Raw genomic sequence first — 21,271 nt, forward strand, 5'->3', positions numbered from 1 at the left:
CCGTCTTGAGGGGCTGGGAGCTGGGGGCACTGTTTATATATACAGTGGTTCCGCTCCTTCCTCCTGGGCCGTGTTCAGAAAGTGGTGTTGGGGGATGAGTGTTCAGACCCCTGGGCCCTCACTTGTGGGGTGCCTCAGGGTTCTGTCCTCTCCCCCATGCTTTTCAACATTTACATGCAGCCACTGGGAGCGATCATCAGGAGGTTTGGGCTGGGTGTTCATCGGTATGCGGATGATACCCAGCTCTACCTCTCTTTCAAATCAGAACCAGTGAAGGCGGTGAAGGTCCTGTGTGAGTGTCTGGAGGCGGTTGGAGGATGGATGGCGGCTAAAAGATTGAGGTTGAATCCTGACAAGACAGAAGTACTGTTTTGGGGGGACAGGAGGCGGGCAGGTGTGGAGGATTCCCTGGTCCTGAATGGGGTAACTGTGCCCCTGAAGGACCAGGTGCGCAGCCTGGGAGTCATTTTGGACTCACAGCTGTCCATGGAGGCACAGGTCAAATCTGTATCCAGGGCAGCTGTTTACCAGCTCCATCTGGTACGTAGGCTGAGACCCTATCTGCCTGCGGACTGTCTCGCCAGAGTGGTGCATGCTCTGGTTATCTCCCGCTTGGACTACTGCAATGCGCTCTGCGTGGGGCTACCTTTGAAGGTGACCTGGAAACTACAACTAATCCAGAATGCGGCAGCTAGACTGGTGACTGGGAGCGGCCGCCAAGACCATATAACACCAGTCTTGAAAGACCTACATTGGCTCCCAGTACGTTTCCAAGCACAATTCAAAGTGTTGGTGCTGACCTTTAAAGCCCTAAATGGCCTTGGTCCAGTATATCTGAAGGAGCGTCTCCACCCCCATCGTTCTGCCCGGACACTGAGGTCCAGCTCCGAGGGCCTTCTGGCGGTTCCCTCACTGCGAGAGGCCAAGTTACAGGGAACCAGGCAGAGGGTCTTCTCGGTGGTGGCGCCCGCCCTGTGGAACGCCCTCCCATCAGATGTCAAAGCGATAAACAACTACCTGACATTCAGAAGACATCAGGGAAGTTTTTAATATGTGACATTTTAGTGTATTCTTCATCTTTGTTGGAAGCCGCCCAGAGTGGCTGGGGAAACCCAGCCAGATGGGCGGGGTACAAATAATAAATTATTATTATTATTATTATTATTATTATTATTATTATTATTATTATTAGGGGGGGATCCATATATTACAATAAAAAGCATACAAAATCTGCAAATCATGCTCTGTAAAACTGAAGAAAAACTTGGGTAGCAAAACAGCTTGGACCCGTTTACTCATGAGATTTCCTTACCCCACCTGTGCCCACTCGCTTTGTACAGTGGAATTGGTGCTGCTACAGCTGCCAAACAACACCCGTCTTTCAATTGCTTAGTGTGGCAATGCCAACACTGTGGAACTCCTGGCCTATTGAATTCAAGCAGGAGCCTTCACTGTACTCTCTTTCGTGCTTGCCAAGCCTACCCGGATGCTTACAAAGTAGAAGTAATTTTAATCTGTTTTAGTATTTTAACTTCTGTATACTTTTTAAGGATTGGTTGTGGTTTTTTCTTGATTTTACTTTTTTTGTAAATGGCTTTGGGGTTAAAGAAAATGAAAATAAGCCTTGCCCTCTTGTTTAAGCTTCTTCTTCCAACAACAACAACAACTGTAGTTGTTATTATTATATTTGTACCCCACTCATCTGAATGAGTTGCCTTAGCCCCTCTGGGTTGTTCCCGAGAAATAAGAAAAAGCATAATCAAACATCAAACATTAAAAAGCTTCCCTATACAGGACTGCCTTCAAATGTTTTGACATATGACAGGAGGGCGTTCCCAGGGAGGGTGCCGTTACCGAGAAGGCCCTCTGCCTGGTTCCCTGTAACCTCACTTCTTGCAGAGAAGGTTCTCAGAGCCGGATCCTGTGTCCAGGCTAAACGACGGGGGTGGAGATGCTCCTTCAAGTGTACTGGGTTGAGGCCATTTAGGGCTTTACAGGTCAACACCCACACTTTGAATTGTGCTCAGAAACGTACTGGGAGCCAGTGCAGATCCTCCGGAACCCGTGTTATATGGTCGCAGCGGCTGCTCCCAGTCACCAGTGTAGCTGCCACATTCTGGATTAGTTGTGGTTTCCAAGTCACCTTCAAAGTTAGCTCCATGAACATCATGTGGCAGTAGTGCAAGTGGGAGATAACCAGAACATGTACCACTCTGGCAAGACAGTGCATAGGAAGGTAGGGTTGCAGCTGGTGTACCAAATGGAACTAGTAGACAACTGCTCTGGATACAAAATTGACCTGCATCTCCATGGACAGCTGTGCATCTAAAATGACCCTCAGATTGTGACCTGGTCCTTCAGAGGCACAGTTACTCCATTCAGGACCAGGGAATTTCCCACACCGGCCCTCCTCCGTCCCCCAATACTTCTGTCTTGTCGGGATTCCACCTCAATATATTGACTGCCATCCATCGCCCAATTGTCTCCAGACACCCACACAGGACGTTCACCGCCTTCACTGGTTCTGATTTATATGAGAGGTAGAGCTGGGTATCCTCATACTGATGAACACCCAGCTCCAACCCCCAGATTATCTCTGTCCACGGCTTCATATAAATTATTCTGGGCAACCTTCTGAGCTCCACATGCCAGTGGTAGGTGGGGTGAGGCAAAAATGAGTAGGGCAGCTAATGTAAATGTTACCTCTGTGCAGCAGGCCAGTTTCCATATCCACACACGCCCTTCCATATCCTTCATCTAGGCAAGCAAGAAGTATTATCAGAGTGAAAGAACGCATTCCTGCCAGGCAAAAACTCTCAGGGAGGATGTGAAACATGGTTTGTGGAGGGTTGTGGCCAGGGGAGAGTCCTGAGGGCCAGGCAGGGAAGCCTGGAGGGCCACATCTGGCTTAGGGGGCCTGTGGTTTCACCATTCCTGGGCTAATGATCCTTAAGGTCCCTACCAACTTTATGATTCTATGAATGCAGGAGTGATAATAGGAAAGCTGAGCACTGATGGGTGGGGCAGGGGAGGCACCCCATCACCAGAGGCTGTTTGGCTCAAGAAATGTGTCAAAAACGCAACCCACACAGGCGTCACCATTTTCAAGCAGCCACTCTGCTTTAATGTTAGGGTGTCGTTTTTCAAGAAAAGTCTCTGTCCGAGTGAGAAGAAGCTGTGACCCCACTCCAAAATAACAACCAGAACAACCCACCCTACCATCTCTGTTAGCACCCTGGGTATTCCTAAAGGTTGGTAGTGCTGGATCAATGCAAGCCAATTCCACAGGGAAGGGAGAGGAGAGTACACAACTAAAGCAAAATGCAATAGGAAAGGCATTCTCAAACTCAGCTTGGCCTGACCAGAGGGTGTGTGCATGTGTTAGGAGGAGGCAGTATCCCAGAAGTGCATCAAACCATGCCCTGATCTGCAGCGGAGGCCCAGGGAGTCACAGCAGGCTGCCTTCCTTGGCTGCGGGAGCTGGGCAGGGCCAATCCGGCAGAAATGCTCCTTCCGCCTACTCTGCCATCCAAAGCTTGAAAGTCCTGTCATAAGAGCATGTGGCGATCAGCTGCCCGTCCAGGGAGATGTCCAAGCCCATGACTTTGCCCTCGTGTCCTGCCAAGGTTTTCAGCGGGGATGAGCCTGGGTGCGTCCAGACCTTGGCTGTGTTGTCGTAAGATCCAGTAAGCAGGAAGTTGCCATGATTTGCTGGGTGGCGGAAAGAGAAAAATAACAGGAAGTGGGGAGGAGGACTAAGGAGGTAATATAGAGATTTACCACTTACAGCAGGGGTGAGGAACTACAACTCCCATCGTCCATGACCATTAGCTATGCTGGCTGGGGCTGATGGGAGTCCAACAACTTCCAGAGTGCTACCAGTTTCCCCAAAACCTTACCCAAAAGCCAACCATAAGCAGGGAACGGGGGATGCAGGAAGAGGGAGGGTGAGTGACAGAGCATACAGGCTATTCTCAAGAGCCAGTGTATTTGGGGAGGGTGGGGAGCGGTATATATCCAAGTCTTGGGAATCTATGTTGCACATGGAAACCACAGACAAGGTACTTTTCAACCCATTATATATCCTCAGTTTCTGGGAAAAGGCATTAGCAGCTACAGAGACTTACGTTCAAACTTCACTCTGGTCACCAGGTTCTGATGGGCAGGGATGGTGTAGATGCACTTTCTCTGGCGGAGATCCCACACTTTACAGGTGTTGTCGCCGCTTTCAGTGGCAATGTGGTACCTATGAGAAGTACGGAAGAGGAGGAATTCGGGTTTGCGTGCAAGGGGGTTGTTCCCAGTTTCAGCCCTATTCATAATCCTACATGATTATGAAAAAGCTTTAATAAAATATATTGGAGGAGGGGGGAAGGCTATGTACCCATCATACATTTAAAGCACACGGCTTCTGCCAAAGAATCCTGGGAACTGTAGTTTACTAAGGGCATAGGGAATTATAAGCTCTGTGAGGGGGAAACTAAAATTCCCAGGGTGATTTGGGGTGGGAAATGTGCTTTGAATGTATAGTGTGCATGCAGACCAAATTAGTTCCATTAATTTCAATTAATCTACTCCAAGCAGAAGTTAGTTGTCTGTGTGTCAATATTAAGACCTGCACCCCAAGAGGGGAAGGCAAATTGGTTCTTACCCGTTAGGGGAAAAGTTGATCCCATAGATCTCCTTGAGATGACCCTCCAAAAACATGATACAACGCCCTGTGCGCAGATCCCACACGCGGCCAAATGCATCAAGGCCACTGAAAGGAAGAGAAAAACGTCAAACAATCTCTTTCTCACACAACCCCCTTCCCATGCTTCCACTCTGAATAAGAGGCATCACTTAAAGCCATCTTTGGATCTTCTTTCCTCTTTAGTTGTCACCTAGGCTGGATGCCTCTTAACATCACTAAACAGGAGCCAAAGGAGCTTCTGCGAACCACAGTTGTTAAATTGGAGCAAAGCCTTTCTGCAATGCAGCTCGGATTGCCTCCCATGTTACTACCACCTCCTGTCTGCAGTTCCAAGGTTTTGCAAGCAGGACCCAGATCTGACCTACCTGGCAAATCACATGTAGGAAAGTCTAATTAGCACACTTTGTTTGCATAGATTTAGAATATTTATTATGCACTTAAATCAAAAAGTTATCTAAGAGGAGTACAAAAACTGAACGTGAAACATAGCTAAAATCTACAGAACAATTAAAAAGCAAATATACCTAAAAGCCATTGGCATTATAAACACGCATAAAAATAAGTAGAACTTTAAAAACAAAGTAACTAAATTATGCACTTGGGTAGGCTTTTCAAGCCAAAAAAAAAAAAAAAAGGATTCAGCAGGTGCCTACAACTATATAGCTTGCTTAATGTCAATAGGCAGGGAGTTCCAAAGCATAGTTACATGACAATGAAGGATCGACTCAATTACAAACAAGCTAAAGCAAGAGCTGCCCAGATCAGAATTTGCAAATTAAGAACAATGATGGGGCAAATCTTAATATTGCCCTAAAAAGTTGAAACTTTTATTTTAATGAGCAGTATAAACTCAGGAATACAGTCAAGCTATTAGGAACAAAGGAAGTTTCCTAGAAATGAGTCAGAACATTGGTCCATCTAATTCAGTAGTGTCTACACTGACTGGCAGCTGCTCTCCAGGATTATAGATAGGAAGATAACCATTGGGGATTGAAGCTGTGACTTTCTCCACGCAGAGCAGACGCTCTTATCGAAGCTATGGCCCCTCCCTCATTAGAATTTCCACCCTGTGACTTTTTAGCTCCAGGAGTGAAGACTTGAGTGGGATCTTCTGAAGGTAGAATCCCAACCAGTTCTCTCTCTTTTCTGGCATTTTAGAACTAGCAAGAATGAGCATCATTACTGACTGGCTGATACTTGCTCAGTGACACCCCCAGGGAGGGTTAGGACTTGCACATGCATGTAGATTTACCCAGTGGCAGAAAGGGAGCCGTCAACATGGAAGGTGATGTCGTAAACTCCTTTGCTGTGCCCCTCCTGGTGCAAGATTTCCTCCTGAGCCTCCAGGTCCCACAGGCGCCAAGAGTGGTCATAGCTGCAGGGGGGGAGGTGGAGAAGAGACAAAGACTCAAGTGAATATCTCACAAGGCCCCAACAGGTCCCCCCCCCCCCGAAGTTCAAGCAGGTGGCTGGATTGTCTATCCTGATCTCCACTACAAGCTAAGACCATGGAATTAATCTAATCTGCCCCTGGCCCCCACAAACTTAGACGATCAGCCAACTGATACAGGGATATGTGTAGCATTTAGGACACATAATTCAATTCTCTGCTCAGTATTGGGATCTTCAACTGCAGCTTCCTCCCATTCTGACCTCTCACTTTCCAGTCTTGTGTAATGAGTGCTGGGCTGAGTGGAAAGAAGTAACATATCACAAGGGGATGACAACAACTGTTTTTCTATCGAGGGCAGAATTATTTCGAAGGTAACCCATGGTGGTGGCATTGCCAGTGGTGGTGAGACTACTAACAATGGAAGGAACTCTCTTTTCTTCCTTTTCTTTCTGCTGCTCTCTGCTCTTCCTCTTTCTCCATCACATCATTTCCCTATTTATTCACCTCCTTGCTACCCACAAGAAATTAGACCAGGTGCCATGTGTGGCCCTTTGGGCAGCACCCCCTCCTCTGACTTACCAGGTGGTGCCCAGAAACCTGCCAGAGGGATGCCATGCCACCCGGGCTACTCTCGCTGTGTGTCCCTCGATGTCAGCCACTGGTTCATCACTGAAAGAAACACAACATCTCACGGCAAATTCTTGATGATGCTGACTGTCCCATAAGAGAGACTAAAATAAAGAGGGAGCAATACAGAATAGGAGAAAGGGAAAGGTGCGATGGGTGGATCCAGCTGGCTGGCTGGAGGACAGAGGGGGGGGGGGTGTGTACAGAAACTAATCTGCTGTGTGAAGGTAAAATTTACAGTAGTTACTCCACCCACCACTGGTAAGTGACCCCCCTGAAGGGTGCCCAGAAGAGAAAAATGTTTCAGTTGTTATTGAAAGATTCACAGACTAGCTTGGCTTTATCCAATGACTTTATTAACAGCTTAGTCATAGTATACTACTGTATAAGATTTGTACACTGCTTGCTGCCTTTCAAGCCTAAAATATGTTGTGACGGGGCTTTGCAAAACTAGTTCACAAGTAAACAAACAATGCTGTCTCTGACTGGCTGCAAAAATACACAGGCAGCTTGGGATGCTTCATGTAGGCTACTCCCCATTGTTCCCAGGGCTGCAAAGTACAAATATTAAAGTAATCAAAGGGCATTCGAAACAGAAGGGAAAACCCTGCCTGCCCAAGCAGAGCAGTTGTGGCTCAGTGGTAGACACACTCTGCAGGCAAAAGAATCCCAGATTCAATCCCTGGTGTCTCCAAGTACGGCTGGGAAATCCTCCCACCTGAAACTGTGGAGAGCCACTGCCTGTTAGAGCAGACAACAGTGGCCTTGAGAGGCAATTAGTCTGGCTTGCTATAAAGCAGCTTCCTATGGGGTTGTATTCAATTCAGTTCATTTCAGAGTAGACCCAGTGAAATTAATGCATGTCCATGCATTTCAATGGGTCTACAACCCTGTGTTCCAAAAGAAAGCAACTGGATAGTGAACCAGTAACCTCATTGGCAGGAGGAAGTCCTAATACTTCCTCAAGTATAAGAGCTACTAGACCAGCTCCACTTACTGTAGCTGCTCTCTTCAGTTTGATTGAGCCCCCTTGTTGCTGGAATGATCCAGTCCTGTACACGCAACCCTGACTTTCTTAAACAAAAGGTGAAGGAACTCAGGGAACTCCAGAAGGAAGCCTAGCCCAGTGGGGTTTGAATTTGACATCAATATAACAAGCCACAGAATGGCCCCAGAACAACATGTTTTAAAGCTCTTCTACTTGTTCCTTTTGCGGCCGTGTCTTTACCTGCCCCATGTTATACAAGATGTCAGGGGTGGGGCAGGTGTGGCTTGGCAAAAATGGCCCCATGGGCCATATCAGGTTCCCTGCCAGGCCCAGTCAGGCCCATGGGCCACAGGTCCCTTACTGTTGCATAAGAGGGTCTCGAGTTCAACAGGTGGGAAAAAATCTATCACTAAATATGAGTTTGAGCAAAAGATTCCTGCATTGCAGGGGGTTGGATTCAATGACCCTTGTGGTCCCTTCCAACTTGACAATTCTATGATTCTATGATTCTATGACCTCACAGGCACCCAAGACTGAGAGAAGGAGTGCGAATTTACCACCACTGATGCTTCGGCCCACAGCAACAGTATCTGACAGAAATAAACCTCTTCCCTGAGGCCCAATTAAAGAATCTGCTCTCTCTCTGTTTCCTTGGATAACGCACTGACAGAATCAACTGCCTTCCCCAAGAGTCACAGTGCCTTGACTGTTGGAACAAATGCAGCCTATCTGGGGACATAGCAAGACAAGAGGTGTAAAAAGTAAGACAAGTATGACATGGGGGAGAAGTGGGAACCCCCCACCTCACAGTTTGGGCCAGGGGGCACAACCAATAAGCCAAGCAAACTCGTGTCTCTATAAAGGTTTAGAAACAGTAACACAGAAAAGAAGCCTCATTATAAGGAGAGAGGAGCACTGCTGGATCAGGCCCCCAAAAGCACCCACAGCAAAATAACTCTGGGAACTATAGTTCACCCTCACAGGACTATAATTCCCAGCACTTGTAACAAACTACAGCTCCCAGGATTCTTTGGGGGGAGCCATGTGCTTTAAAAGTATGGTGTGGTCATGCCCCTGCCTCAATCACTTGTGTTAGTGTTTTGTTTGTTGCAGAAGGAGGTTAAGCAGGAAGCCATTCTTTAATATTTTTCTCTACCACCCGCAGCAGCCAATAAAATAAGGAAGGGAAGGCAACTGATTTTCCTGGGCCCAGGCGTACCTTTCAAGACTCCAGAGTTTGACAGAGCCATCTGCTGCGCATGAAGCCAGGTTGACGTCCTTCTTGTCCAGGAAGATGGTTGCCTTTGGGTGAAAGACAATGGCTCCAACGTTGGTGTTGTGCCCTTGGGAACAGACGAGACAGACAGACAGTTTGAGAGCCAGCCAATTTTAAGCTTGCTTCCTCTGTCTGAGTCTGGGCCTCTTCCTATTGCTCCGAAGAGACTCTTTGACTGGGAATCACTCCAAATTTAGTTTTTGTGCTAAAGCCGGGGTGGGGAACCTTGGCCCTGTAAGCCAAATGTGGCTCTCAAGGCCTTCCACTTTGGTCCTTGGCACTCTCCCCACACTAATTCACTCTTTCCCCTCAGGCCACACACTTCACTCTCCCTGCTTCACGCCCTTCTTGAGTGTCTTCTGCTGCATGCCAATAGTGGGAGGGGCCAAAAGCAAAAGAAGGTGGAGCAACAAATGCAGCTTTTCCCTTTGTATAGTAGGCTACCTGCCTTCACACTCCCATTTCTAGTCTCCTTCCAGGCCTGATCAGAATTCAAGGCCACATTCCACCCAAGTAAAAACACTAAAGGAGGGTGCCAAGCAGGGTTGGTGCAGTTTGAAGAGAGCCCCAAGGGCCAGAGAGGCTGTGAGGGCCACATGTGGCCCACGGGTCTGACGTTCCCATGCTCTGAATTAGTCAGCAGCTAAGCAGTGGACCTATAGGATATGACTCCCAACACTGATTATTAGAGTCAAGGCTGTCTTCCAGAAAGGAATGCCATCTCACCCAAGCCCAAGGGGGACAAACAAATAAAGGAAGAAGTTTGCACAGCACCACTCTCAAAATTCATAGCCTCCCACCCATGTAGCCTTATGCTCCTAATCAGCCATATACTGTAATTGCTCCAGTCATTTGAGGGAAGATAAGAGAAAAGCAGGCTGCTTTGGCAATGGGTGCGGTGGGAGTCAGATACTATACCTCGCAAAGTGCAGATGAGATTACAATCCGGCACTGACCACAGTTTACAGAGGCCACTCCTGGGAGAGAAAAGGCAGAAGGAAAACTGACTGGCATTTTATTTTATCTTAAAATGTTTTCTATCCCTTGTCTTTCTGTTTTACAAACAAAACCAATCAAACAAAAGCAATCAAGGAAGCTAAGAGAGTAAAAAAAAAACCAAACACATATAAAAACCAAGCAAAATTCAGTTGCAAGATAACAAGTCTAAAAACAAAACAGAAGATAGCAAGTCTAAAAACAACCTTCAACAAAATGATAAAATGCACCCACAGAACTATCACATTCTAAAAACTACTCCCACAATAGCCTTCCAGAACTTGCTAATTACAGGGCGTTGGACAAGATGACTTTCGGGATCCTTTCCAGCTCTACAATTTTATGATTTTATGACTGCTCCCAACAGCTCAGGCAGCCTCTCCTGTGCACTATAGGAGAACTTAGCAGGATTGGGAGGGACATAATGAAAAGCAGAACAAAGTTTACCAGCAAGCTGTAGCCAGGAGCTTGGAGTTGGGGCTGAAGTTGCAATAGGAGATAGGGCGGTCGTCTCCAATTTGGCTGCAGAAATTATTCAAAGACTGAAAGAAAAACAACAAAAAAAGATAATATTTTGCCACCAGAGGAAATGAAGGGCTCAATAAAATGAGATGGCGCTGAGATGGTAAAGAAAAGAGATGACGTTTCCTGCCCAGGCTGCTCCCCCACCTCACCCCCAGTAGTGTTTCCTACTGAGCTGAATTGTGGGACCCATTTAGTGCAATGTTATGTGCTCTGAACTGGCAGCTGAATTCCAAGCAACCAGCAGAGATCTTTCCTTGTCCAGGAGATGGAGATGCCAGGGAGTCAACCTGGGATCATCCACATGCAAAGCATTTGATCTACCATTGAATTATGCTGAGGAGGAGCAGAGGCACAGAAGCCTTCTGCAAGCTCATTTGAACCTCAGCATCTCGGGGGCCTTCTGGGCTGCAGCAGCCCAGTGCCCAGAACTTTTAAGTCATAGCAGAGATGGGTCCCACTTACCCTTAGAGATTTGTGCAGCTCCTGTTTCTGGGAAGTCCGTGTGGCCTCAGGGACCTCCTTGAGCAGCCGGGCTTCCTCCAATCGATTCATTGCCCTGTGAAGGGAACAAAAATTAATGCAACCAGGTCTTGCCCATATTCAACCCTTGCAGAGGCCTACAAGTTGTAATGGTGACAATTCTTCTGCCACGTGCCATCTGTCTTTTGAGGTGGGTTTGAAATCCCCCATTTCTCAACCATCACCACCACTCTAGTTAGGGACAATAGATATACAAGGCCTCATCAATGTTTGCGTTAGCATTTCTCAATCCCAGCCCCTTACCGAGGGAGGGAGTAGTTGGCGATCCACAGTCTGGCCGTCTTCAAGGTATTTGGTCCTTCGTGGTACCAGGTTTGCTGATACTAAGAGAAATGAAACATTAAAGGGGTGGGTATCTCTTGTGAGACTTGGGTACTATAGTGGGCACACATTTATAGCTAAGGGGAAAGGTCGGAGCTCAGTGGGAAAGTGTGAGCTCCCAGGGTTTGTGAAGACTCCCATTTGAAACCCCAGAGCTGCTGTCACTCATAACACACTTTAAAATTTATTACCTCCTCTTTTGATTTCTTGGACTTCTCATCTTCTTTTTGGGTCTTCTTCAATGCGTCTGTGCCAACCACAGACAGAATGTTACGTAGCCTGTTGAGAAATAAAGTGAAGATTAACTTGCCTTTGTTTATATGAGTCACATCAATGAACTGGAAAAGGAAGTGAGAGCAAGTCAATTTCATCCTCTCTCACCTCTCCCTCCTTTCTGCAGGGCCCTCTCCAAAAAGTGTGATGGGCTTCCCGAGGGCTCGTAAGCAGGCCTTGACCTCAGAGTCATCTGTGGAAACATTGATTTGCCTGGCACGCTTCCGGCGCTCAAACTCTGCCAGGACCTCTGCCTGGCGCTCGCTGATGTGCTCTTCCAAGTCAAAAACTTCACCTGATCATAGTAGAAAGCCAAAGGTTATAGGAAATACAACCCCAACAGGACCCTACAAAGCCTCAACACTTGACCCTCACTTCAAAAGTTTGCTTCATTCCAATGAAGCCACATTCAAAGAGCAACAATATGTGGTATATGCTGTGTCACCTCTCTCTGCTCCTTGAGTGTCCAGGTCAAAGCTTATGTTATCAGTGAGGCCTGTGGCTTAAGACTTTGACGGCTGCTGTTGCTGCTTGTGTGAGTGCTGGGAAGACCGCTCCCTCTCCTGCCAACTCCATCTGGCCTAGGGGGCGGGGCCTGCACTACCATTACAGTTTAGAGGACTGAGCAGCTACCGGCAGCAATGGACAAAATAGTTTTAAATGTTTTAATTGCTTTTAATTTGCAGCACCTTAAATGGGGGTTGTTGTTTTTTATAATATTATATTATTTCATTATCTGCAGCAAATGTTAAAGATGTTTATATATATTTTAAGTTGTTTTAAAGGTGTTTTTATTGTTTACTTTGTTGTACCACCGTGAATGGTGGTTTTTATCTATGTATTTTTGTTTGTTCCGTCTTGTTTTGGTTTTGGGGTTGGACATTTGAGTGGGGTGGGGACTGGTTTTGTTTGGGCATAATTGTTTTGGTTGTTTTGTTTTCTATTTTGTAAATGGAGGTTAGTATGAGGCTTGGGATTGCTACCGTGGAGGGGCGAGGGAGGTATGGCGGTGGGGGCAGATGTTATAGGCGAAGGGGATCGAGATACGGATATGCTCGTACCCCTTCCAATCTGCGCCCCATCCCGAGAGACAAGGGTAGGGTGAGCAAGGATTACTCACCTCCTTCACTGGTGTTGTGCAATGCCAGGTCTATAGGCAACAAAACCACTACCCTGCGAGATTTCTTTACCTCGCAGGGAGTCGACCTGGCTTGTGTGACGGAGACCTGGGTGCGCGAAGGGGTAACTGTTACCTTACGAGAGATTGCACCCCCGGGTTTCTCCGTCCTCCACCAGTCACGGACTGTGGGCCGCGGGGGAGGGGTGGCAGTATTAATCCGGGAAGATTGTTCTTTCAGGGCTCTACCACCGCCATCGATCCCCGGCATTGAATGTGTTGGTCTAGTGTGGGGCTCCGAGGAGAGCTTGGCTGTCTGGCTGGTGTACCGGCTACCTAACGCACCAGCAGCCACCCTGTCAGGCCTGCTGGAGGCGGTGGCCGGCTGGGCCTTGGAGTTCCCTAACCTATTGGTATTGGGAGACTTCAACTTCCATGCTGATGCCACTCCCTCCTCACTGGCTCTGGACCTGGTGTCTTCCATGGCGACAGTAGGGCTCTCCCAGTTTGTTTCGGGCCCCACACATCAAGCAGGCCACACGCTGGATTTGATCTTTGGCGCCGGTATAGATGTGATCATGTCTCCTTCGATGAAGGTGCCATGGTCTGATCACTATGCTCTGAAAGCCAGGATTGACTTTCCACCCCCACCCTGCTTAGGTGGCGAGCCGATTTGGGCTCGCCCGCAGAGGCTGATGGACCCGGATAGATTCCGTCAAGCCTTGCGGGACCTTGCTCCCCCGGCGACTCATTGACTGAGCTTGTTGAGGGCTGGAATACCCAGCTCCTGGCAGCCATCAATGAGATCACACCTAAGCGCCCTCTGCGACCCCGCAGAAACCGGGCTCCCTGGTTTACCGAGGAGCTTCGGAAAATGAAGCGGGACCTCAGACGGCTAGAGCGAGTATGGCGGGGTGCCCGTGACAGAGCCTCAAGAACATCTTATAGGGTTTTTATGAAAACCTATGAGATGGCAGTGAAGGCCGCTAAGAAGTCTTACTTCTCGGCCTCCATTGCATCCGCTAGCTCTCGCCCGGCGCAATTATTTAGTATAATTCGGTCTCTTAACGTCCCTTGAAGGACAGCCAAATTTAAATAACAATCTGACACACAGCTGTGAGGCATTTGCGAGCTTTTTTGCGGAGAAGGTCCTGTTGCTCCGCCATGACCTCCCTGCCAATTTGGATACAATAAAGGAACTGGAGGCCCCTCGACTGTGCTCGGGTCCAGTATTGGACCACTTTGACCGGATATCTCCAGCCGATGTGGACAGATTCCTCCAAGCTGGAAAGCCCACCACCTGTCCTCTTGACCCGTGCCCGTCATGGCTGATTAGAGCGTGTCCAGACGAGGTGCGGGGCCCCCTGGGGGATATCATCAATTTGTCCCAGGGGAACAAATTATTCCCAGGGGAACTGAAGGAGGCGGTGGTGCGTCCGCTCTTAAAGAAAACATCATTAGATCCCTCAGATCTATCCAATTACCGCCCAGTCTCGAATCTTCCATTCCTGGGTAAGGTGATTGAGAGAGCGGTTGCTGAACAGCTTGGTAGGTTTCTGGATGAAACATCTGCTCTGGATCCATTCCAGTCCGGCTTCCGGGCTGGTCATGGGACCGAGACGGCTCTGGTCGTCCTAACAGATGATCTCCACAGGCAGCTGGATCGAGGCAGGTCGGGGCTGCTGATTCTTCTAGATCTGTCAGCAGCCTTTGACATGGTCGATCACGAACTCCTGGACCACCGCCTTGCCGACGTGGGGATCCAGGGCACAGTCCTTCAATGGCTGCGCTCGTTTCTCTCTGGTCGGGGACAGAGGGTGGCGCTTGGGGGGGAATTGTCATCACGCCACTCCTTGGTGTGTGGAGTGCCTCAGGGTGCAATTCTCTCCCCGATGCTTTTTAACATCTTTATGCGCCCCCTCGCCCAGCTTGTCCGGAGTTTTGGGCTGGGTTGCCATCAGTATGCTGATGACACCCAACTCTATCTGTTGATGGATGGCCATCCTGACTCGGCCCCAGACACACTGACCAGATGTCTGGAAGCTGTGGCTGGATGGTTACGTGGGAGCCGGTTGAAGTTAAATCCTTCGAAGACAGAGGTCCTCTGGCTGGGGCGGGACGATATGGGATCGAGGGGGCAACTCCCATCTCTTGCGGGGGTGCAATTAGTGCCAGCACCGGCCGTTAAGAGTTTGGGTGTAATCTTCGATACCTCCCTCTCTATGGAGGCGCAGATTACAGCTATAACAAAGGCGGCATTTTTTCATCTCCGCCAAGCTAAGCAGTTGGCACCTTATCTCTCTCGTCCTGACCTAGCCACTGTGATCCATGCGACGGTCACCTCCAGACTGGATTATTGTAACTCGCTCTACGTGGGGCTGCCCTTGAGACTGACCCAGAAACTCCAGCGGGTGCAGAATGCCGCGGCGAGACTCCTTATGGGGTCTTCGCTGCGAGAGCACATTCATCCGGTACTATACCAGCTGCACTGGCTCCCGGTGGAGTACAGGATCAGGTTTAAGGTGCTGGTTTTAACCTTTAAAGCCCTATACGGCCTAGGACCCTCGTACCTACGGGACCGCCTCTCCTGGTATGCCCCACAGAGAAACCTACGGTCTGCAAATAATAACATCCTCAAGGTCCCAGGCCTCAGAGAGGTTAGGCTGGCCTCAACTAGAGCCAGGGCCTTCTCGGCTGCGGCTCCAAACTGGTGGAACGCTCTGTCCCAAGAGACTAGGGCCCTGCGGGACCTGACATCTTTCCGCAGGGCCTGCAAGACAGAGTTGTTCCGCCAGGCCTTTGGTCAGGGCACAGCCTGACTCCCTCCTCTGGCAACCTGCACAGAATTTTGCTTAATTGGTTGCCATCAATTCGATTTAATTAATTTTCATAATGAAATATTTTTAGATTGTGTGACTATTTGACTGATTATTTGATTGTTGTTAGCCGCCCTGAGACCGGCTTCGGCTGGGGAGGGTGGGATATAAATAAAATTTATTATTATTATTATCCCTCTTTTCAGCCAAAACTGGCTCCCCAAATGGCTTAAAATCAACATTCATACAAAGGCAAAATGTAATTAATGTTTTGCTGGGGGGGGGGGGTAAGAGAGCACAATCTCTTATGGCCACTGGAAGTACACATTTTTATATCCAGAGGGAACAAATAGGATCTGCAGATGCGCAGGAGCTAGCCAACAAGCATTTGTTCCCCTGAAACGAAACCTACCCACATTGATCTGCTGCCACCTGTGACACTCCTTCTCATCTAGTGTTTTGCTTTTTGCTACCCCTATCTAGATTTAAATTATAAAGACCTCAGGGCAGGGATTTGTCTCTTGCTTGCTTTCTCCTGTAAAGAACTACAGTGGTACCTCATGTTGCGAACCGTCCCCCTTACAAATTCTTCGGGTTACGCGCTCCACTAACCCGAAAGTAGATGCCCCTCATTGTGAACTTTGTCCCGGGATGCGAGCAGAAACCACGCTCCGGTGGTGCGGCAGCAGCGGGAGGTGCCATTAGCGGAAGCGCACTTCATGTTACGAGCGGTTTCCGGTTACGAACGGACCTCTGGAACGGGTTAGGTTTGTAACTGGAGGTACCACTGTATGTATAACTGATAGCATCCCTGGGATAAAGATAGCCTGGTCACATTTATCCATGGGCTGATTACTATAACGCACTGTACTTGGGGCTGCCTTTGAAGATTGCTTGGAAACTACAGTTAAAGCAAATAAATGGGACTGGTCATATGGAACCTATTTTGCCTGTCCTAAAGAGATACACTGGATTAAAGTTCATTGCCAAGCTCAAGCCAAAGTGCAGATTTTGACCTACAAAGCCCCAAATGGGTTGGGGCCAGGCTAGTTGAAAGATTACCTGTTCCCACATGAACCCACCCAAACATTAAGATATATTCTAGGTCCTACCACCCTTGGAAGTATGGTGGACAATGACACAGGCTTCTTAGTTGTGGCATTCTGTCAGCACCAAGTGAATGTCTTCTTTGTTTGCATGTGGTTTTATGTCAGCATCTCGTTTAATCTCATTATGCTGTGTAATGCTTTAGTGTGATTTGTTTTAAAGGACTTCCTGATTTAATTGTAATTTTAGTATTGAACTGAGAACTTCTCTGAGAGCATTTGCTGAAAATGGCCTGCTTGCAAGCATTCTAAACAAATTATCAGCCCCACTAAGCAGTTCTTCCCTCCATCCTTTTCCTTCCATCTCCCAGTCAGCTCACTACCATCTCTTACCACTGGTGATATTGATGTTGCCAGCCTCAATAGCTGCTTTGACTGCATCCTTGCCCATCAACCCAGACTCCCCTTTGAGGAGACGCTCTTGCTCTTTCTCCTCTAAGCTCCCATAGAAAATTGGGGCTTTCTTGGCTGGAGGAGCATCCCCTTGATCTGAAGCCTTTGTTTTTGAACCCTGCAAGAAGGAAACTCAGCAGTAGCCTACATGGAGAAGGAAGAGAGCAAATTTGGATTTTCCCCCACCTGCTGTCATGGGCTGGCTTGATGCAGAGAACTGGGGAAGAAGGCTCAGAGCCAGGGGGGCAGCGATGCATGGTCAGAGGGAGAAGAGGCAACAGGCTTTAGTGAGCAGGAAGAGACATGGGGCAGAGAGCAGTCCAGACTGAGGCAGAAGAGGAGGCTGGAGAGGAATGGAGCCAAAAGGCAGTAACCAGCTCCCCTCCCCCTATACTCCTGACTCATGACATCTGCGCACATCTGACAGCCCCCACCCCATCAAACAGTACATGAGACAATTTTGTTTTGAATCCCAGCATACTGTTAATCATTAAGGCTAAAACCCTAAGCCCACCTCTGTGGGAGTCAGCACTACTGAACTCAATAGGACTTTCTTGTGAGTTGACATTGTTAAGGATTATACTGTTTGGTAATATATTTATTACAGTGACTAACATAAAATATTCCACAGGAACAGTCCTGTTAGTCCATGAGTATCATGGTACAGTGGTACCTCAGGTTACAGACGCTTCAGGTTACAGACGCTTCAGGTTACAGACTCCGCTAACCCAGACCTAGTACCTCGGGTTAAGAACTTTGCTTCAGGGTGAGAACAGAAATCACACGGCGGGAGCAGGAGGCCCTATTAGCTAAAGTGGTACCTCAGGTTAAGAACAGTTTCAGGTTAAGAACGGACCTCCAGAACGAATTAAGTTCTTAACCCAAGGTACCACTGTACTTTAAAAGCAAAGGAAATCCATGTCTTGCTCTGAGTAGGCCCAATAAAACTAATGGGCTTGAATTGGTTATGTTTATTCATTTCAGTGGGTCTGCTCCGTGTAGAGATAGCACTGGATACAATCCTAACATATATATATATATATTTATTCTGGCATAAACTTTCATGGACTACAAGTCCACTCTAATAGGTGGTTTTGAAACAACAACGTTTGTTAGTCTTTAAGGTGGCAAAGAATGCCTTGTTGTTTTAATGCAGCAGAAATATTAGAACTCTTAAAGCATAACATTTTGCCTTTTGTGGCAGAAGCTGAAGCGTTGAGTTGCACCCAACTCAGCTCAACTGAAAGAGGAGAGCCACTGAAATTAACAGCCGCAAGCGAGTCATATTCATTAATTCAAATGAGTCCAACCTTGAATTGAGCTTTAGTTGGATACAATCCGTTACGCTCTAAAAACTTTTACTACCGACGTGAGGTTACGTTAGTCACTGCAGTAAATAAGTAGACACTGGTGTCTTTCAAACAGATTTTTCATTTTATCATTTCTATGAAAAGATACACGTTTTTTAAACAAAGAAACCACATTCTATCCCAGTTTCAAACCCCCTGCCTTATTCACCGCGGCGATCCGCGACGCAGCCATGGCGCTTTCCCGACCCCTGCTCTCAGACCGGGGCTCTGTAGTGGGGGAATCACACGCAACGGGCTCCCCACAAACACTTCCGGCACAGCGGCTTCCCCCGCCCTTGCAGAGCGCCACAGCCAATGATGCCTTTCCATTCCATCCCGGAGAGTGGGCCGCTCTAGCTTCCCTGGAGCTCCATGGTTATGCGGAGCGAGAGCTTCCGGGTTGCTGGCTGGCGACGTGGGGCGTGGTGGGATCGAGCCTCTGGCGTCGGCGTCTGAACTAGAGGTGCAGGTGAAGAAAAGAGCGGGGAGCTGCTGCGCACGTGCAAGAGAGCCGCAGTGTGGGGAAAGGTCTGCTTGCAAGATGCTGCGGCGGAAACCGACGCGGCTTGAGTTGAAGCTGGACGACATCGAGGAGTTCGACGGCGCCCGCAAGGAACTCGAGGTGGGTGAGTCAGCGGCGTAGCGTGAGTTGTCAGCACCCGGGGCAAGGCACGTAATTTGCGCCCCCCTAACCCCTAACCTGCGAGTTGCTGCTGGCGCTGCTGCCCAAACGACGCCGCTTGCCCGGAGGAGGAGGGGGGCAGAGAGGCGAGGAAAATGCAACGGTCCAGCAGCGGCAGCAGCACCGGCGGAGGCGGGGCTGTGAGGAGGGGCTGCCTGGCGCGTCCTCCGCGGCGAGCACTGAGAGCCGCTGCCTGCCGGGCGCCTTCAGCCCGGGCGCGCGCACAGCTCGTCGGTTCCGCGAGACATGCGGCTCCGCTACAGCCTGCGCCCGAGGCTCTTCGGCGACTCCGGAGGCAGCGAGCGCGCCCCCCCCCCGATGTTGCGCCCGGTGCGGCCTGCCCCCCTTGCACCCCCCACGCTATGCCACTGGGGTGAGTGGTTGGTTGGTTGGTTGGTTGCGGGACGGCAAGGCGCTCCTTGCCCACCTTTCTTCGGTGTTGGTGTTGTTGTTTGCGCACTCTGCACATGCTTAGAGATTCTCTTGGCCTTGCTTTCTCTTTTCTTTTTTAAAAACCTGTTTCTCCTCACAAGGGGAGTAGCCATCCTGTTTGTTATTGAGCTGCAAGGCCCGGTCTTCTCTCTCCCACTCAGGAGGGTACCGAGTATAGTAAACAGGCGGTGAGGTAGAGCCACCCGCTGGAGTTGGGCGCAGTCCCCCCCCCCACTGTTCTTACTTGGGTGGAACATGCACAAACAAGCTTATAAAATTATGCACAGTACGGAGAAAGAACACTGGCTCCTCAGGGCTGCCATTTGCTTGTTTTAATAAAAGGTTGTTGGCTGGGGAAAAGGTCGCAGCTCAGTGTCAAAGGGTTTTCTTTGCATTGAGAAGGTCCCAGGTTCAATTGTGAGTATCCCCAAGTAAGTTTGGAAGAGGCTTCCTGCCTGAAACCGTGGAGAAGTGCTGCCAAACAGGGTGGACAATACTGAGCTAAGTGGATCCAATGGTCTGACTCTGTAAAAGGCAGCTTCCTGTGTTTTGTTCCATGACCATAAGCTCAGCTGTAAAGCATTTCCTTTGCATGCAGAAGCTCCCAAGTTCAGTCTCCCAGGTAGGGCTGGGAGACTCCCTGCCTGAAATCCTGCAATATTGTTGTTAGTTAGAGTAGACAATACTGAACAAGATGAAACAATGGTCCAATTTGGTATAAAATGGCTACTTGTATTCCTGTGCAAGAAGGTGTGTTTGTGCGTACACAGTAGCAGATCTAAATGCCAAATTATGCTTGAGGTTGCCTCCATGTTAGCCCCCTGCACTCACGAGTAAAGGTGTTTGGCCCCTTTCTGTGGCAGAATTTTTTGACAGCTTGCAATGTCTTAAATCTGAAAGCAAAGAATCAGATTCATTACAGCTATATTTGAAAAAGAAAACATGTCATGGCATGGGCGGAGGAGGTACATATGTGATTGTCCTGGAGAAGTTTTCTTTAATTATGCTTTAATTATGTTTCCACAGAGTCGTAGGAAGCGCGAGGAGGTGGACATGGTGGGAGCCAGCGATGCTGAGTGTGCGCTGGGACTCAGCACTGATCATAAGAGCCGGGAGCAGATGATACATGACCGGATTGGCTACAAACCCCAGCCCAAACCAAACAATTGTTAATCTCAGTTTGGGAACTTTGAGTTCTAGAGCCCAAAGGGTGGACAGTGGGAGTGCCTGGTACCTGTGAGCTTTGGAAGAAAGCAGGAATTTGTTTCAAGAGCCCAACAAACTCTGTTTAGAAATAGCAGAAGAGACTGAGCTGCTCTCCTCTAGGTTTTAAATGGAGTTCCTCCTCCAAGCAGAGCAAGTCTTGCTTTCCCTACAAAGATGGGATCTTCCTTACTTGATGGTTTCTTTTGTGCAACCTTGCTAGGCTGCTGTGCTTAATAAAATATTTGTTTTTAACTTTGCATGCTTCATTGTATAAACATAGATGGACATTTTTACTTGTGAAAGAGACCTTGAGCCTTGCTGATGGGTGCAGCAACAGAAGTGAAATTGAGCATTTTTTACTTTTTACTTTGAGGTGGTTGTAGAGTGGGTTTATTTACAACTGAGAGGCCCTAGATTATTAGTGGAAGAGCAGAGACTGGATATGCAGAAGGTCCCAGGCTGAACTGCTGACATCACCAGTTAAAAATGCTTCTGAGTTGCCAGCCTGGGAAATGACCATTTGCTGCCTGTATCCCTG

The 21,271-nt window shown here is 48.5% G+C and overlaps 2 protein-coding genes across 4 annotated transcripts; one reads left to right on the forward strand and one right to left on the reverse strand.

The window, feature by feature from the left end:
- Window positions 1–3,095: 3,095 nt before the first annotated feature.
- LOC308578288 (U4/U6 small nuclear ribonucleoprotein Prp4-like) lies at window positions 3,096–18,633 on the reverse strand. 3 transcript variants are annotated; one of them, XM_081178555.1, is made up of 14 exons: window positions 18,583–18,633; window positions 17,005–17,182; window positions 11,741–11,927; window positions 11,551–11,638; window positions 11,282–11,361; window positions 10,961–11,054; window positions 10,421–10,515; window positions 9,896–9,954; window positions 8,921–9,044; window positions 6,666–6,755; window positions 5,946–6,068; window positions 4,652–4,759; window positions 4,128–4,246; window positions 3,096–3,711 (listed from the first exon to the last, which is right to left on the reverse strand). In XM_081178555.1, exons 1-14 carry the CDS (start codon window positions 18,604–18,606, stop codon window positions 3,518–3,520), a joined length of 1,563 nt encoding a protein of 520 aa, XP_081034681.1. In that variant the 5' UTR covers window positions 18,607–18,633; the 3' UTR covers window positions 3,096–3,517. The 3 variants fall into 3 exon arrangements, with proteins under 3 accessions (XP_081034681.1, XP_081034680.1, XP_081034682.1); XM_081178554.1 differs by having other exon boundaries at window positions 18,574–18,630; XM_081178556.1 differs by lacking the exon at window positions 18,583–18,633 and adding an exon at window positions 18,375–18,554.
- Window positions 18,634–18,907: 274 nt separating this feature from the next.
- LOC308577992 (anaphase-promoting complex subunit CDC26-like) lies at window positions 18,908–20,985 on the forward strand. Its single transcript, XM_081178302.1, has 2 exons — window positions 18,908–19,035; window positions 20,554–20,985. Exons 1-2 carry the CDS (start codon window positions 18,955–18,957, stop codon window positions 20,698–20,700), a joined length of 228 nt encoding a protein of 75 aa, XP_081034428.1. The 5' UTR covers window positions 18,908–18,954; the 3' UTR covers window positions 20,701–20,985.
- The last annotated feature ends 286 nt before the right edge of the window (window positions 20,986–21,271 follow it).

This window comes from Podarcis bocagei (assembly GCF_964188305.1).
Source record: "Podarcis bocagei genome assembly, chromosome: W".
NCBI classification, from domain to species: Eukaryota; Metazoa; Chordata; class Lepidosauria; order Squamata; family Lacertidae; genus Podarcis; species Podarcis bocagei.